Raw genomic sequence first — 18,651 nt, forward strand, 5'->3', positions numbered from 1 at the left:
AAAACTATTCATTCATTCATAAAAAAAAAATTATGTTATTAAGGTGCTTGGCGGAAAATGGCTCTGTAGAGACAGTGCCATTTTTAAAGTGATCTCATTCGTTGACAAAATACGGTAATCTGACAGTTACAAAAATTTATTTAATTTTAAACTGTAAAATTCCAACTGATTAACAGTGATAGCAAACACATAATTAGGAAAATTAAATTACTATTTTAAGTTCTTAATATGATTTTACTCCGCAATAATTCATTACTGCAATTCCATTGCACGTTAATGAATGCTTAGTAGTACTTAGATCACAATATCATAGCACATAAAAATGTACATATGTTTTTGGGTGAATTTCTAGGAATTGTTGACAAAAAAAAATCAACTCTACGTGTCGGAAAACAACTGATAATTTGTGTTCTAATTAGAGTTTATGTAAGTATGTGTATATTTTGCTCTTATATTTCTACGAATTATTTATAAACTAGCTTACCCTTTTCGAGTAACTGCAATTTCAAAAGTAAGGAAATTCCAGGAAAATTTCCCCACGTGTAAATCTCCCTATCGACATAAATGCCCCCTCCCCCGCGGAAATTTCTCCCTGTAGTTTAATAACGATCGTATTTTCAAGTTAAAATTTTCCAAAAATTTTCCCCGTGGACAATTCTCTTCCCGGAAATCCCCCCTTACCCATTTCTCTTAATCAAGGGATCTAATTCAAAAATCGAACAACACGATAAACCTCTGAATTGATAAACACGAATATTGATTTTGACCGAATAAAATCGTTCTTTGCACTTACCTTAGACCTTAGATCCGCTTGTACTTCCAGAGGCACCCAGGGCATCAAGAAAGAGCCGTCAATCTTCCCGCAGGTTTGCTGCTGCAAGTATGTCCTCCCACTGAGGTTGGATTGATTTGTGCAGGTTACGGAGGTCTGTACGGTACGTTCGACGCAGAGTGTTTCTGGGTCTGCCCCTGCGGCGTCGACCCGATGGCTGCCAATGGAGCGCTGCATTTGGTAGTCGGAGATTGTCCATACGTAGTGGACAGCGGACTCTTATGATATATGACACAAGAGGCTGGCCAGTCTTGTCACGGATGGATTGGTTTGTTATTCTCTGCTGTCAAAGGATGTTGAGAATTCTTCTAAGACGTGTTTCTTCGAAAGCAAGTATTTTTCTCTCTTGTTCCTGGTTCTGGTGTCAGTTTTTGGCTGCGTAGAGCAGCACTGGCATAACATTTCTGTTGAAGAGTCGTAGCTTTGGGACCGCCATACTTTCCGTAATCTATTGAAGGCCCCATTGGCTTGGCCGATTCTTGTGAGCACTTCTTTTGTGGTCGATCTGGTACTTTCTATTGTGCTTCCCAAATATTTGAAATGAATGACTTGCTCTATGTGTTGGTCTCCGCAAGTGATGCTCAGGGGTGAATCTGTGGTGGCCATGCATTTTGTTTTCTCATTATATATTTTCAGGCCGACATGGCCACCTCTCTCCCTCACTTTGTCAAGGAGTTCTTGGAGTCTTTGCTTGCATGATTTTAGGACGGCGATGTCGTCAGCGAAGTCTACATCACTGAGGCGTGTTTCTGGATTCAGCTGGATTCCGTCTGTGCTTGTACTTCGCAGTATGTAATCAATGATGATTACGAAAAGTAGCAATGGCAAGATACAACCTTGCTTAACTCCTGACAGAATGTAGGAGAAACAACTTTGGCCATCTGATGTCTTCACACAGCATTCACTCTATTCATAGAGCGGAACGATCAATGAAACTATCTTTTCAGGGATTCCGTAATGCAATAGGATCTTCCACAGAATTTGGCGGTCTACTGAGTCAAATGCCTTCTCAAAATCAATGAATATCATATAGATTTTGGAGTGCCATTCTCTGCTTTCTTCCGTCAGTAGCCGTAGGGTAAATATCAAGTCTGCACATGAATGATTTGGTCTGAATCCATGTTGCTCATCGCGAAGGAGTCTGTCCAGCTGCGAGCTGATTCTCTTCAGTAAAATGTGCGTCAGCAATTTGCTAGGTATGGAAAGCATGCAGATTCCTTACCAGTTGCCTGGGAAGGACGCATCGCCTTTCTTAAAGATCCTCACAAGGGTGCTGCGTTTCCAATCCGAAAGTATTTTGGCAGTCGTCCAGATTACAGCGAACAACGCTGTCTAGAACTTGAGGCAGGTCATAACAGTCGCTTTGATCATTTCTGCGGATATCCTGTCTTCGCCAGGCGACTTCTCATTTTTAAGCTTCTTTGCTGCTGCTATAATTTCAGCGGATGACGGCGGATCCATGCTGACATCTAAGGAAAACAGTGTTGTTGCTGGGATCTCTGGGGGATCGTCTGAGGTATATTCAACAGTTTCTCGAAGTGGCTGGCCCAAACTTCGTTTACGTCGGACTGCTGGGTTATCAGGATACCCAAGGGGTCTGTTACTGGTCCACGTTGAATAGCGAATTTTTTTCCAATAATTCGATTAGTGATCTTATTGACGACTCTTGAGTAACTTCTCTTCTCCGCCCCTTGTACCTGCACTATTTTCCACTCCAGAAGATTTGTCTGGTCTTTTCTGGCACTCTTCTTTACCTGTTTATCCGCGGCTCTGCATTCATCGTTTCTGAGGATCTGTTGGTCAGGGGTTTGTCTTTGGATAAGTGATGCTTTTACTTTTTTCTTTATCTCTATGAGTTCCCATGTTTGGTCAGATAGCCACTGGTCTTTTGGGCTCTTGAGGTACCTAATGGTGGCTTTCGCGGCATCGTGAAAGCACAACTTTATGCTTTTTCAGTATTGATTGCTATCAGCATCAGCTAGTAAAGACAAGGCTTCAGATCTATTCCGCATCTCTAGTTTAAAGGCTTGGTTGAATTCTCTCAACCTCAGTTTCTCCGAGTCAAAGACTGGGTTTAAGGGAGCCTTATTTGCGTTTCTATTTATTTTCAATTTGAGGCGGATTTTTGCTGCCATCAGATTATGATCTGAGCCAAAGTCAGCTCCTCTGTATCCCCTTATATCAAGTAGGCTTGATCTCTACTTCCAGCTCCAAAGACAATGGTCAATCTGATTTCGGGTGTGGCCATCGGAAGATATCCAAGAATATTTGTGTACATCCCGAAGAGAAAATAGGGTACCTCCGATTACAAGGTCACTGAGGAGCGTGAAGTCGATAAGAATTTCTCCGTTCTCGTTTCGCTGGCCCTGGCCATGCTCGCCGAGAAACTCTGGGGAAAACGATCGGTCCTTCCTTATTGTCGCGTTGAAGTCTCCTAGAAAACATGCCCTATCATACCGTGGTCTGTCGTTTGCTATGGAGTTGAGAGCTCTGTAAAATTCGTCTTTTGATTCGTCTGTGGCGTCATTGGTGGGTGCGCAGCATACTACTACTGACAGTTTCGCATGCACGCCGATGAAGCGGGCTTTCAGGATTCTATGTGACACCGGTGTCCACTTTAGTAGAGCTTGGGAAGTCTGTTTTGTCATCATTAGGGATACTCTGTATTCACCCTTTTTCTGCGATCCCCTGTGTATAATGGTCACATCTCCATCCAGTTTATTTGATCCAGATCCTAGCCATCGAAATTCTGACAGAGCCAGAAGGTCGAGGTGGTAATCTTCCAGTGCTCTTAGCACTTGTTCAGTCTTGAGACATTGTGCGGACGTTCCAGAAACCAAATTTGAGGTGTTGTTTCACATTCAAAAACATTGTCCGCGGGCATGCAGAGGTCGTCATCAAAAGGGGGTTTAAAAATCCGAGGCTCAAACTTGATGTTTCGTTTGCAGTTAGGATTCCCCCCGAGGGCAGACCCTTGAGGTCCCGGGTGTGGGTCGCAAGCCCACAGCCAAACCCTCCCTCTTTATCCTGGCTTGGGACAGGCTGCATACGCAGGCGAGGTTATACGCAGGCGTTCTTTGCACTACATTTATTAATATTCCATAATTAATTTGTTTTGATTGCATATGCAGAGTCTGAAAAAGATATTCAAATCAAATACATTTTAATATGTAAATCCCTTCCCTCCCCCACTGACAATTTTCCCATGTAAAGATAGTATTTTTTAAATTTGAAAAGCATTGTTGAATACCAAATTCAGAGAGTTTAGAGAAAAAAAGACTTTATATTTCCGGAAGTGTGGTAGATGACGGCGTTCATAATGAACTAACCCGTTAGTAGAAAGGCCTTATTGACTCCCGTACTCACCACGTGGGTTATGGTTTTCTCACTGAGAATGAAAAACCAGGAATTTTCTCACTTAAAAAAACATGAATTTTCTCACTTTTATGGATGTTTTATTGGATGGTTATGGGTGTTGGTCAATTTATTTGATGTTTTTCATGGATGTAAACAGTAATTTATGTCTGTTTTATGGTTTTTGTCAGTGAGAATGAAAAAACAGGAACTTTCTCACATTTATGGATGTTAACAGCAATTTATGTCTGTTTTATGGTTTTTGTCAGTGAGAATGAAAAAACCGGAACTTTCTCACTTTGATGGATGTTAACAGAATTTTTTGTCTTTTTTAAGGTTTTTGTCAGTGATAATGAAAAAACAACGACGAGAACAGCAATTTATGTCTGTTTTATGGTTTTTGTCAGTGAGAATGGAAAAACAGGAATTTTCTCACTTTTATGGATGTTAACAGCAATTTATGTCTGTTTTATGGTTTTTGTCAGTGAGAATGGAAAAACAGGAACTTTCTCACTTTGATGGTTGTTTCAAGGTCGATTTATTAGTTGTTGTTTGTCCAGGTGTAATGACAATGGGGTGATTTACATAATCGAGGGGAATTATTGATTCACGAAAGGGGAATTAAGAAACAAACATGGCTTCTTTGATCTTTAGGCTAACCTAACCTGAGATATTGATTTACATAATCTGCGGGGGAATTATTGATTCACGAAAGGGGAATTAAGAAACATTATGGTTTCTTTGATCTTTAGGCTAACCTAACCTGAGAAATTGATTTACATAATCGGCGGGGAATTATTGATTCACAAAAGGGGAATTAAGAAACATTATGGCTTCTTTAATCTTAGGTCTGAGGGATAAACGTTCTTTAGGTCAGAGAGAAAAATTAATATTCTATTTTTAAATAGGGCTTCATTGATCTTTAGTGTCAGGAATTAGAAATGACATCACTTGTTATCTTGGAATTATGTGGGAGTCTAAAGAGATAGAAATTCTATTTTTAAATACGGCTTTACTGAGCTTTAAGTCGGAGAGATAAATTGATATTCTAACGAAACCTTAATAGTGTAGCTAGGAACATTTATGAGATGAAGAGATTAACGTAGGAAAGGGTTTCCTAGAAATTTGAAATGTTAAAGCACAGAGATGCCAAAAACAAAAGGAACACGCTGAGATTACGCTTAGGGATTATTTGGGTGAAACTGTTTTAGACATTTTAGGGAATTATTTCGGCGAAACAGTTAGAGACATTTTAAAAGATGATTTTAGAAGATGTTTTAGAAGAGGATTTGGGTGTGGTCGTTATAGTAAACAAGCTCTATTTGAACAGTGTCGTGTGGTCCTCTACCCCAACCCCAAAAGGCCCCGATAGCCCTACCCCGACCCAAACGGCTCCCAAACCCAAACCCCCAACCCCCACGGACCCCCCCGTCCCCCAAGGTTCCCCCGGCTCCCATCCCGCCCCCCAGACCCCCAAAGGCCCTCCCCGGGCCCCCAAAGAGGCCCCTCCATATTTTTTAATACTTTTTTTAAGGCTTTATTATATCTTTTCAGAACAAGTTATTTTCTTAATGTCCATCCTAAACCCATTTTACAAGTTGAAATGGGCGAAACCGTTTTAGGCATTTTAGGGAATTATTTCGGCGAAACAGTTAGAGACATTTTAAAAGATGATTTTAGAAGATGTTTTAGAAGATGATTTGAGGGTGAAACTCTGTGGTCGTTATAATACACAAGTTCCATTTGAACAGTGTCGTGAGGTCCCCTACCCCAATCCCAACGGCCCCTGGTCCCCCTAATACCCAACGAGCCCCCAAAGACTACCGGAACCCCATCCCCCCCCCCCCCATTTTTTAAAAATAATTTTTGAATTTTTTTAACATGGTATTTTTCTAACTTTTTACGTATCTTAAAATTACATGAAATATGCTTACGGCTCTACCAATCGTACACTGTGCTTGTTCATAGACACGACGCGGCTTTCCCACTGGTACTCTATGACAGGTTATCGACACTACCTAGTTTATTGCGTGCATTAAATCAGTATTTTTTACGCAGTGGAAGGATAAACACACAATTCATATCTGTAAAAAAGTGAAGATGAATTATTCGACGAAAGTATGTGCACATGAAAAAATTATTGTCGTGTTGAATGCTGACAAGGAGAAACACCTGAACTATGAAACGAGTGCAAGTGGTAACACTATTGGAAATGTATGCATGCGTTGTCATGACAGCGAGAAGTTAGATTTCTTTGGAGTACCCAAGAATTTCAATCGTGTAAACGGGGGATATGCGAGAGTAACATTACCAGAGAAATTAGTGTTCAAAGAGAATGCAAACTTAAAAATAATTGTCGATGATCGGGGACAACTCTTTGCTACTGTTGCTGGTAACAAATTACCTGTTGATATATCCTATCATCATCTTTCCGGTATTAGCATTTTAAAGAGAACAAGAAGAAGACAAGCATACTCCTGCAATAATGTCATTAATCATATCTTGTCAATATGTCAAAACTGCTATCTTTCTAAAAATAATATGACAATAGACAGTGAAATCGCAGGCAGAATAAAAAGGACATTAGCGGACAATATCATCAACAAATATAAAGATAAACTGACAGAAAGTGAAGCACAAGTGTACTAATAATGTATAATAATGTATTTAACATATTTTAATATTAATATTCTACATGTTGTTATTTCATTAAAAATATCTTATGCATTATTTTGTTAAGTTTTCATTATTTTTATGGTATGCTAGAACGTCAAACGTTCAGAATATCTATTAAAAAGGTTAGAGATGTAAGAAAAAGAATTTTAGAGATAAAGATACCACTAGCAGGCTCAATTTTTCATAGAAGATAGAAAAGTTCAAGTTCTCTTCTGAATTTTACCAAAGAACACAATTCAATTCTAATTTCACCAGAGAAAATAAAAAGCTTCCACTTCAGTTTTAAGTTCACCAAGACATAAGAAATTTAAAGTTCACTTCTAAATTTTTCAATAGAACATAGGAAAAGTTATACTATGATTGTGACTATTTTCCGTGAAGATAAAAAGTTTTACTTTAATTCTAAATTTTCTTAAATTCAATTCCGACCTTTCTCAAAGAGTCAAATTCAAAGTTCTATTCCAAAAATTTTCCCGAATGAAAATGAAATAAGTTATTGGTCATTTCTATTTTCCCAAAATAATATTAAAATTTTCCACTTCAGTTCAGATTTTTCTCAAACAGATGAAAAAATTTAAAATACTGTTCCAAATTTTTCATAGAAGATAGAAAAGTTCAAGTTCTCCTCTGAATTTTACCAAAGAACATAATTCAATTCTAATTTCACGAGAGAAAATAAAAAGCTTCCACGTCAGTTTTAAGTTCACCAAGACATAAAAAATTTAAGTTCAGTTCTAAATTTTTCCATAGAAGATAGGAAAAGTTATACTATGATTGTGATTATTTTCAATGAAGATAAAAAGTTTCACTATAATTCAAAATTTTCTTAAATCTTAAAATGACATGAAATATGCTTACGGCTCTGTCAATCGTACTCTGTGCTTGTTCATAGCCACGACGCGGCTTTCCCACTGGTACTCTATGGAAGGTTATCGACACTAGCTAGTTTATTGCATGCATTAAATCTGTATTTTTTACGCAGTGGAAGGATAAACACACAATTTATATCTGCAAAAAAGTGAAGATGAATTATTCGACGAAAGTATGTGCACATGATAAAATCATCGTCGTGTTGAATGCTGACAAGGAGAAATACCTGAACTATGAAACGAGTGCAAGTGGTAACACTATTGGAAATGTCTGCTCGCGTTGTCATGACAGCGAAAAGTTAGATTTCTTTGGACTATCGAAATCATTCAACATTGCTCAAGGTGGATATGCGAGAGTCAGAGCACCAGAGATAATAGTGCTAAAGGAGAATGCCAACTTAAAAATAATTGTCGATGATCGGGGGCAACTCCTTGCTAATACTTTTGGTAGCACGATACCTATTGATAGATCATATTCCCATCGTTCTGGTATTAGCATTCAAATGAAAGCAAAGAGGAAAAGAAAGGCCTACTGCTGCACTAGTGTAATAAATCATATCATGTATACCTGCCAGAACTGTTACCTGTGTAAAAATAATGTGACAATAGACAGTGAAATCACAGGCAGAATAAAAAGGACATTAGCAGACAATATCATCAATGAATATAAAGATGAATTGATGGAATGTAAAGCGCAAGTGTACTAATAATGTATAATAATGTATTTAACATATTTTTATATTAATATTCTACATGTCGTTATTTCATTCAAAATACCTTATGCATTATTTTGTTAAGTGTTCATTATTTTTAGGTTATGCTAGAACGTCAAACGTTCAGAATATCTATTAAAAAGGTCAGAGATGTAAGAAAAAGAATTTTAGAGATAATGATACTACTAGCAGGCTCAATTTTTCATAGAAAATAGAAAAGTTCAAGTTCTCTTCTGAATTTTACCAAAGAACACAATTCAATTCTAATTTCACCAGAGAAAATAAAAAGCTTCCACTTCAGTTTTAAGTTCACCAAGACATACAAAATTTAAGTTCAGTTCTAAATTTTTCCGTAGAAGATAGGAAAAGTTATACTATGATTGCGATTATTTTCCATGAAGATAAAAAGTTTCACTTTAATTCTAAATTTCCTTAAATCTTAAAATGACATGAAATATGCTTACGGCTCTGTCAATCGTACTCTGTGCTTGTTCATAGACACGACGCGGCTTTCCCACTGGTACTCTATGGAAGGTTATCGACACTAGCTAGTTTATTGCATGCATTAAATCTGTATTTTTTACGCAGTGGAAGGATAAACACACAATTTATATCTGCAAAAAAGTGAAGATGAATTATTCGACGAAAGTATGTGCACATGATAAAATCATCGTCGTGTTGAATGCTGACAAGGAGAAATGCCTGAACTATAAAACGAGTGCAAGTGGTAACACTATTGGAAATGTCTGCTCGCTTTGTCATGACAGCAAGAAGTTAGATTTCTTTGGAATATTGAAATCATTCAACATTCCTCAAGGTGGATATGCGAGAGTGAGAGCAGCAGAGATGATAGTGCTAAAGGAGACTGCCAACTTAAAAATAATTGTCGATGATCGGGGGCAACTCCTTGCTAATACTTTTGGTAGCACGATACCTATTGATAGATCCTATTCCCATCGTTCTGGTATTAGCATTCAAATGAAAGCAAAGAGGAAAAGAAAGGCCTACTGCTGCACTAGTGTAATAAATCATATCATGTCTACCTGCCAGAACTGTTACCTGTGTAAAAATAATGTGACAATAGACGGTGAAATCGCAGGCAGAATAAAAAGGACATTAGCAGACATTATCATCGATGAATATAAAGATGAATTGATGGAAAGTGAAGCGCAAGTGTACTAATAATGTATAATAATGTATTTAACATATTTTTATATTAATATTCTACATGTCGTTATTTCATTAAAAATACCTTATGCATTATTTTGTTAGGTGTTCATTATTTTTAGGGTATGCTAGAACGTCAAACGTTCAGAATATCTATTAAAAAGGTCAAAGATGTAAGAAAAAGAATTTTAGAGATAATGATACTACTAGCAGACACAGTTTTTCATAGAAGATAGAAAAGTTCAAATTCTCTTCTGAATTTTACCAAAAAACACTATTCAATTCTAATTTCACCAGAGAGAATAAAAAGCTTCCACCTCAGTTTTAAGTTCACCACGACATAAAAAATTAAAGTTCACTTCTAAATTGTTCCTTAGAAGATAGGAAAAGCTATACTTTGATTGTGATTATTTTCCATGAAGATAAAAAGTTTCACTTTAATTCTAAATTTTCTTAAATTCAATTCCGACCTTCCTCAAAGAGATGAAAAAATTTAAAGCTCTGTTCCAAATATTTCCCCGGAAGAAGAAAAGTTCAACTTTGATTCTGAATTTTCTCAATGAAAATGAAATAAGTTATTGATCAATTCTATTTTCTCAAAATATTATAAAATTTTGCACTTCAATTCAGATTTTTCTCAGAGAGATGAAAAAATTTAAAATATTGTTCCAAATTTTTCTTAGAAGATAGAAAAGTTCAAGTTCTAATCTGAATTTTACCAAAGAACATAATTCAATTCTCAATTTCCCCAGTGAAAATAAAAAGCTTCCACTTCAGTTTTAAGTTCACCAAGACATAAAAAATTTACAGTTCTGTTCTACATTTTTACATAGAAGATAGGAAAAGTTATACTATGATTATGATTATTTTCAATGAAGATAAAAAGTTTCACTTTAATTCTAAATTTTCTTAAATTCAGTTCCGACTTTTCACATAGAGATGAAAAAATTTAAAGTTCTGTTCCAAATTTTTCTTAGAAGATAGAAAAGTTCAAGTTCTCTTCTGAATTTTACCAAAGAACACAATTCAATTCTAATTTCACCAGAGAAAATAAAAATCTTCCACTTCAGCTTTAAGTTCACCAAGACATAAAAAATTTAAAGTTCAGTTCTAAATTTTTCCGTAGAAGATAGGAAAAATTATACCATGATTGTGATTATTTTCTATGAAGATAAAAAGTTTCACTTTAATTCTAAATTTTCTTAAATTCAGTTCCGACTTTTCTCAAAGAGATGAAAAAATTTAAAGTTCTGTTCCAAATATTTTCCCGGAAGAAGAAAAGTTCAACTTCGATTCTGAATTTTCTTAATGAAAATGAAATAAGTTATTGATCAATTCTATTTTTCCAAATAATATAAAGTTTCCACTTCAGTTCAGATTTTTCTCAAAGAGATGAAAAAATTTAAAATACTGTTCCAAATATTTCTTAGAAGATAGAAAAGTTCAAGTTCTCTTCTGAATTTTACCAAAGAACACAATTCAATTCTAATTTCACCAGAGAAAATAAAAAGCTTCCACTTCAGTTTTAAGTTCACCAAGACATAAGAAATTTCAAGTTCAATTCTAAATTTTTCCGTAGAAGATAGGAAAAGTTATACCATGATTGTGATTATTTTCTATGAAGATAAAAAGTTTCACTTTAATTCTAAATTTTCTTAAATTCAGTTCCGACCTTTTTCAAAGAGATGAAAAAATTTGAAGTTCTGTTCCAAATATTTTCCCGGAAGAAGAAAAGTTCAATTTCGATTCTGAATTTTCTTAATGAAAATGAAATAAGTTATTGATCAATTCTATTTCCCAAAATAATATAAAAATTTTCCACTTCAGTTCAGATTTTTCTCAAAGAGATGAAAAATTTAAAATACTTCCAAATTTTTCATAGAAGATAGAAAAGTTCAAGTTCTCTTCTGAATTTTAAAAACGAACACAATTCAATTCTAATTTCTCCAGAGAAAATAAAAAGCTTCCACTTCAGTTTTAAGTTCACCAAGACATAAAAAATTTAAAATTCTGTTCTAAATTTTTCCGTAAAAGATAGGAAAAGTTATACTATGATTGTGATTATTTTCCATGAAGATAAAAAGTTTCACTTTAAATCTAAATTTTCTTAAATTCAGTTCCGAATTTTCACATAGAGATGAAAAAAAATTTAAAGTTATGTTCCAAATTTTTCATAGAAGATTGGAAAAGTTATACTTTGATCGTGAATATTCAAGTTCTCTTCTGAATTTTACCAAAAGAACACAATTCAATTCTAATTTCTCCAGAGAAAATAAAAAGCTTCCACTTCAGTTTTAAGTTCACCAAGACATAAAAAATTTAAAGTTCAGTTCTAAATTTTTACATAGAAGATAGGAAAAGTTATACTATGATTGTGATTATTTCCTATGAAGACTAAAAGTTTCACTTCAATTTTAAATTTTCTCAAAGAAGTGAAGAAAAGTTCAACTTCGATTCTGAGTTTTCTCAATGAAAATGAGACAAGTTATTGATCATTTCTATTTTCCCAAAATAATATAAAAATTTTCCACTTCAGTTCAGATTTTTCTCAAACAGATGAACAAATTTTAAATACTGTTCCAAATTTTCCATAGAAGATAGAAAAGTTCAAGTTCTCTTCTGAATTTTATCAAAGGACATAATTCAATTCTAATTTCTCCAGAGAAAATAAAAAAGCTTCCACATCAGTTTTAAGTTCACCATGACATAAGCAAATTAAAATTCAGTTCTAAATTTTTCCATAGAAGATAGGAAAAGTTATACTATGATGTTGATTATTTTCCATGAAGATAAAACGTTTAATTTTAATTGTAAATTTTATTAAATTTAATTCTGGCCCTTCTCACAGAGATGAAAAAATTTAAAGTTCTGCTCCAAATATTTTCCCGGAAAAAGAAAAGTTGAACTTCAATTCTGAATTTTCTCAATGAAAATGAAATAAGTTATTGATCAATTCTATTTTCCTAAAATAAAATAAAATTTTACACTTCAATTCAGATTTTTCTCAAAGAGATGACAAAATTTAAAATATTGTTCCAAATTTTTCATAGAAGATAGAAAAGTTCAAGTTCTCTTCTGAATTTTACAAAAGAACACAATTCAATTCTAATTTCACCAGAGAAAATAAAAAGCTTCCACTTCAGTTTTAAGTTCACCAAGACATAAAAAATTTAAGTTCAGTTCTAGTTTACAGATTTAATGCATGTAATAAACTAGCTAGTGTCGATAACCTTCCATAGAGTACCAGTGGGAAAGCCGCGTCGTGTCTATGAACAAGCACAGAGTACGATTGGTAGAGCCGTAAGCATATTTCATGTCATTTTAAGATTTAAGAAAATTTAGAATTAAAGTGAAACTTTTTATCTTCATTGAAAATAATCACAATCATAGCATAACTTTTCCTATCTTCTACGGAAAAATTTAGAAGTGAACTTTAAATTTTTTATTTCTTGGGACTTTTCTTCTTCCGGGAAAATATTTGGAACGGAACTTTAAATTTTTTCATCTCTTTGAGAAAAGTCGGAACTGAATTTAAGAAAATTTAGAATTAAAGTGAAACTTTTTATCTTCATTGAAAATAATCACAATCATTGTATAACTTTTCCTATCTTCTATGGAAAAATTTAGAACTGAACTTAAATTTTTTATGTCTTGGTGAACTTAAAACTGATGTGGAAGCTTTTTATTTTCTCTGGTGAAATTAGAATTGAATTATGTTCTTTGGTATAATTCAGAGGAGAACTTGAACTTTTCTATCTTCTATGAAAAATTTGGAACAGTATTTTAAATTTTTTCATCTGTTTGAGAAAAATCTGAACTGAAGTGGAAAATTTTTATATTATTTTGGGAAAATAGAAATGATCAATATCTTATTTCATTTTCATTGAGGAAATTCAGAATCGAAGTTGAACTTTTCTTCTTTCGGGAAAATATTTGGAATAGAACTTTGAATTTGACTCTTTGAGAAAGGTCGGAATTGAATTTAAGAAAATTTAGAATTAAAATGAAACTTTTTATCTTCATGGAAAATAATCACAATTATAGTATAACTTTTCCTATCTTCTATGGAAAAATTTAGAAGTGAACTTTAAATTTTTTATGTCTTGGTGAACTTAAAACTGAAGTGGAAGCTTTTTATTTTCTCTGGTGAAGTAGAATTGAATTGTGTTCTTTGGTAAAATTCAGAAGAGATCTTGAACTTTTCTATCTTCTATGAAAAATTGAGCCTGCTAGTAGTATCTTTATCTCTAAAATTCTTTTTCTTACATCTATGACCTTTTTAATAGATATTCTGAACGTTTGACGTTCTAGCATACCCTAAAAATAATGAACACTTAACAAAATAATGCATAAGATATTTTTAATGAAATAACGACATGTAGAATATAATTATAAAAATACGTTAAATACATTATTATACATTATTAGTACACTTGCGCTTCACTTTCCGTCAATTGATCTTTATATTCATTGATGATATTGTCTGCTAATGTCCTTTTTATTCTGCCTGCGATTTCACTGTCTATTGTCACATTATTTTTACAAAGATAGCAGTTTTGACATATTGACAAGATATGATTAATGACATTATTGCAGGAGCATGCTTGTCTTCTTCTTGTTCTCTTTAAAATGCTAATACCGGAAAGATGATGATAGGATGTATCAACAGGTAATGTGTTACCAGCAACAGTAGCAAAGAGTTGTCCCCGATCATCGACAATTATTTTTAAGTTTGCATTCTCTTTGAGCACTAATTTCTCTGGTAATGTTACTCTCGCATATCCACCGTTTACAAGATTGAAATTCTTGGGTACTCCAAAGAAATATAACTTCTCGCTGTCATGACAACGCATGCATACATTTCCAATAGTGTTACCACTTGCACTCGTTTCATAGTTCAGGTATTTCTCCTTGTCAGCATTCAACACGACAATGATTTTATCATGTGCACATACTTTCGTCGAATAATTCATCTTCACTTTTTTACAGATATGAATTGTGTGTTTATCCTTCTACTGCGTAAAAAATACTGATTTAATGCACGCAATAAACTAGGTAGTGTCGCTAACCTGTCATAGAGTACCAGTGGGAAAGCCGCGTCGTGTCTATGAACAAGCGCAGTGTACGATTGGTAGAGCCGTAAGCATATTTCATGTCATTTTAAGATACGTAAAAAGTTAGAAAAATACCATGTTAACAAAATTCAGATATTATTTTAAAAAAATAAGGGGGGATGGGGTTCCGGTAGTCTTTGGGGGCTCGATGGGCATTAGGGGGACTGGGGGCCGTTGGGATTGGGGTAGGGGACCTCACGACACTGTTCAAATTGAACTTGTGTATTATAACGACCACAGAGTTTCACCCTCAAATCCTCTTCTAAAACATCTTCTAAAATCATCTTTTAAAATGTCTCTAACTGTTTCGCCGAAATAATTCCCTAAAATGCCTAAAACGGTTTCGCCCATTTCAACTTGTCAAATGGGTTTAGGATGGACATTAAGAAAATAACTTGTTCTGAAAAGATATAATAAAGCCTTAAAAAAGTATTAAAAATTATGGAGGGGACTCTTTGGGGGCCCGGGGAGGGCCTTTGGGGGTCTGGGGGGGGGGCCGGGTGGGAGCCCGGGGAACTTTTGGGGACCGGGGGGTTCCTTCGGAATTGGGGTATGGGGATCAGAGCCCTTTGGGTCGGGGTAGGGCGATCGGGGCCCCTTGGGGTTGGGGTAGAGGACCTCACGACACTGTTCAAATAGAACTTGTTTACTATAATGACCACACTCAAAACCTCTTCTAAAACCTCTTCTAAAATCATCTTTTAAAATGTCTCTAACTGTTTCGCCGAAATAATTCCCTAAAATGTCTAAAACAGTTTCACCCAAATAATCCCTAAACGTAATCTCAGCGTGTTCCTTTTGTTTTTGGTATCTCTGTGCTTTCACATTTCAAATTTCTAGGAAACCCTTTCCTACGTTAATCTCTTCATCTCATAAATGTTCCTAGCTACACTATTAAGGTTTCGTTAGAATATCAATTTATCTCTCCGACTTAAAGCTCAGTGAAGCCGTATTTAAAAATAGAATTTCTATCTCTTTAGACTCCCACATAATTCCGAGATAACAAGTGATGTCATTTCTAATTCCTGACACTAAAGATCAATGAAGCCCTATTTAAAAATAGAATATTAATTTTTCTCTCTGACCTAAAGAACGTTTATCCCTCAGACCTAAGATTAAAGAAGCCATAATGTTTATTAATTCCCCTTTCGTGAATCAATAATTCCCCGCCGATTATGTAAATCAATTTCTCAGGTTAGGTTAGCCTAAAGATCAAAGAAACCATAATGTTTCTTAATTCCCCTTTCGTGAATCAATAATTCCCCCGCAGATTATGTAAATCAATTTCCCAGGTTAGGTTAGCCTAAAGATCAAAGAAGCCATGTTTGTTTCTTAATTCCCCTTTCGTGAATCAATAATTCCCCTCGATTATGTAAATCACCCCATTGTCATTACACCTGGACAAACAACAACTAATAAATCGACCTTGAAACATCCATCAAAGTGAGAAAGTTCCTGTTTTTCCATTCTCACTGACAAAAACCATAAAACAGACATAAATTGCTGTTAACATCCATAAATGTGAGAAAGTTCCTATTTTTTCATTCTCACTGACAAAAACCATAAAACATACATAAATTGCTGTACTCGTCGCTGTTTTTTAATTCTCACTGACAAAAACCATAAAACAGACATAAATTGCTGTTGACATCCATAAATGTAAGAAAGTTCCTGTTTTTTCATTCTCACTGACAAAAACCATAAAACAGACATAAATTGTTGTTAACATCCATAAATGTGAGAAAGTTCCTGTTTTTTCATTCTCACTGACAAAAACCCTAAAACATACATGAATTGCTGTTGACATCCATGAAAAACATCAAATAAATTGACCAACACCCATAACCATCCAAGAAAACATCCATAAAAGTGAGAAAATTCATGTTTTTTCAAGTGAGAAAATTCCTGTTTTTTCATTCTCACTGAAAAAACCATAACCCACGTGGTTAGTACGGGAGTCAATAAGGCCTTTCTACTCCCGTTTATTGGATATCCAGAAAATATGAATAATTCTACCTTAAAGAAAAGTCTGGTATTTGTCTTGAAGGGCCTTTAGTTTCATCAGCACGAACACTATTAAGAGGGCCTTGGGGGAGGGGGAATTCTATACCCAAAACCTTATGAAGAGGTTTAAGAAGTCGAGCCTAAGAAGACTCGACTTCTTAGAGTTTCTTGACGATCGGATGATCAGTGTAGCAATGCATAAAGGACAGACGGACGGGACGACATACATTCGATTCTATTATACATGATACCCGCAATCTAGATACACCCAAAAATATTTTAATAAGCCTTTAGTGTTATTCAAGTTCAAGTTCCATTTATTTCCATAAATAACCATAACAAAAACAATATCCCAAAGGGCTCAATGGCCTGTTATTTGGGAAACGACATAGAATAAAAGACTAATATTAAAACTTGGCATAAACAATACTAAACAATGTCTAATTTATATATCTATAAGGAAAAGAAGTTAACTCACCGACAGTCCAGACGAAACAGCGACCCTCCTATCACCCGACAATAAATAACAAAATAAAATTCTCTACTTCATTGAGGATCCAACGCTAATAAAAAAAAACCACCACCGCCACCCCCCCCCCCAAAAAAAAACATAAAACAAATACAAATTATCTTATATTTACCTTTAATAAGAATCTTTTCATATGTCTCTTAAAGGAGCGAAGTGTTCGTGACTGACGAATCTCAGCAGGAACCAAGTTCCAAGCACGTCCCACAGTCACGACCAGAACAAAGTCTGAAAGAACCGAGGGAATAGCCGGAATTATCACATCCTCCAAGTTTCGAACTGTATACAGATTTAATTCCCCTACTAGTTTAAGTAGGTCAGAAAAACAACATGGGAGATCTCCGTGGAAGAATTGATATGCCAACGAAGATAGAGATATAACATAAATACCTTTAATCTTAAGGAGATCAACAGGAGTGTCTGTAGCCGACTGGAGGACTTTTACCGTTTTCTCATGAAGAACATGAACAGGAGCAAGTACAGAAGGATATGTAGACATCCACACAGACGAACAGTAACATATATAATGGAAAATGAGAGAGAAATATAAAAGACGGAGTATAGGAAAAGGAACTAAATGCTTTAATTTACGAATGATTCCAAGTCCGCGGGAAATTTTCACGCTTATTACTTGAACGAGCCACTTAAACTATAAGTTTTCATCCAAAAGAACCCAGGAATCGCACATATCGACCCGGGGGGTGACTTATGGATCATCTTGGTGTAGGAAACTCAGTAATTGTGGGGTAGCTCACACCTGTACAGGAAAAAATAAGAAGATACGACTTTATTACATTTAAAGCTAGTTGATTTATGTCAAACCAATGGAGTATCTTCTCTGCCAGTGCTCGAAGCTTAAGAATAAGGGATGATTCGTTCAGAGCTGCACTACCTAGAGTATTGTCATCTGCAAATGCTACCAGTTCTTCTCGACTATAAGATGTGGACGCCGACATAGTCTAAGTGCAAAATTTCCGAAATAACCCACAATAAATACGGGAACTTGGGGTATTCAAAAGTCATCGAAGATCGTTGACATTGATCAGGAAGAGGGTTGTCCCGAGAAGGGAGCTTTGTGGTACTTAGTATCCAATTTGAACTTCTATGTCTCTATGTGCCATTCCAATAGATCTGTCAGTAACGCATTGAAAAAACAAATACAAATCTTTCCCGTGTAAACCATGGTGAGAAAGTTTGACGATGATGATCTTGTATGTAAGGCTTTCCGAAGCTTTCTTTAAATCAATAAAAATAGTGACAGGAATAAGATTAGAATATAAGTATTGTCACATGAACAGAAGAAATTTAATGCAAGTATGTTGTGTATAATACTTCGCGCGAACCCCAAACTGATGTTGATGGAAAAAGAAATTTTGCTTCAAGAATTCTCACCAGA

The 18,651-nt window shown here is 35.0% G+C and overlaps 1 protein-coding gene across 1 annotated transcript; it reads right to left on the reverse strand.

Annotated features, from left to right (window-relative positions):
• Positions 1–2,164: 2,164 nt before the first annotated feature.
• LOC148938621 (protein CFDP2-like) lies at positions 2,165–18,211 on the reverse strand. The gene is made up of 3 exons (XM_089107656.1): positions 18,050–18,211; positions 3,132–3,639; positions 2,165–2,403 (listed from the first exon to the last, which is right to left on the reverse strand). Exons 1-3 carry the CDS (start codon positions 18,209–18,211, stop codon positions 2,165–2,167), a joined length of 909 nt encoding a protein of 302 aa, XP_088963782.1.
• Between the last annotated feature and the right edge of the window lie 440 nt (positions 18,212–18,651).

The sequence above is a fragment of the Artemia sp. Qi Xiang Cuo genome, unplaced genomic scaffold, assembly GCF_049724085.1.
Source record: "Artemia sp. Qi Xiang Cuo unplaced genomic scaffold, ASM4972408v1 HiC_scaffold_3075, whole genome shotgun sequence".
NCBI lineage: Eukaryota > Metazoa > Arthropoda > Branchiopoda > Anostraca > Artemiidae > Artemia > Artemia sp. Qi Xiang Cuo.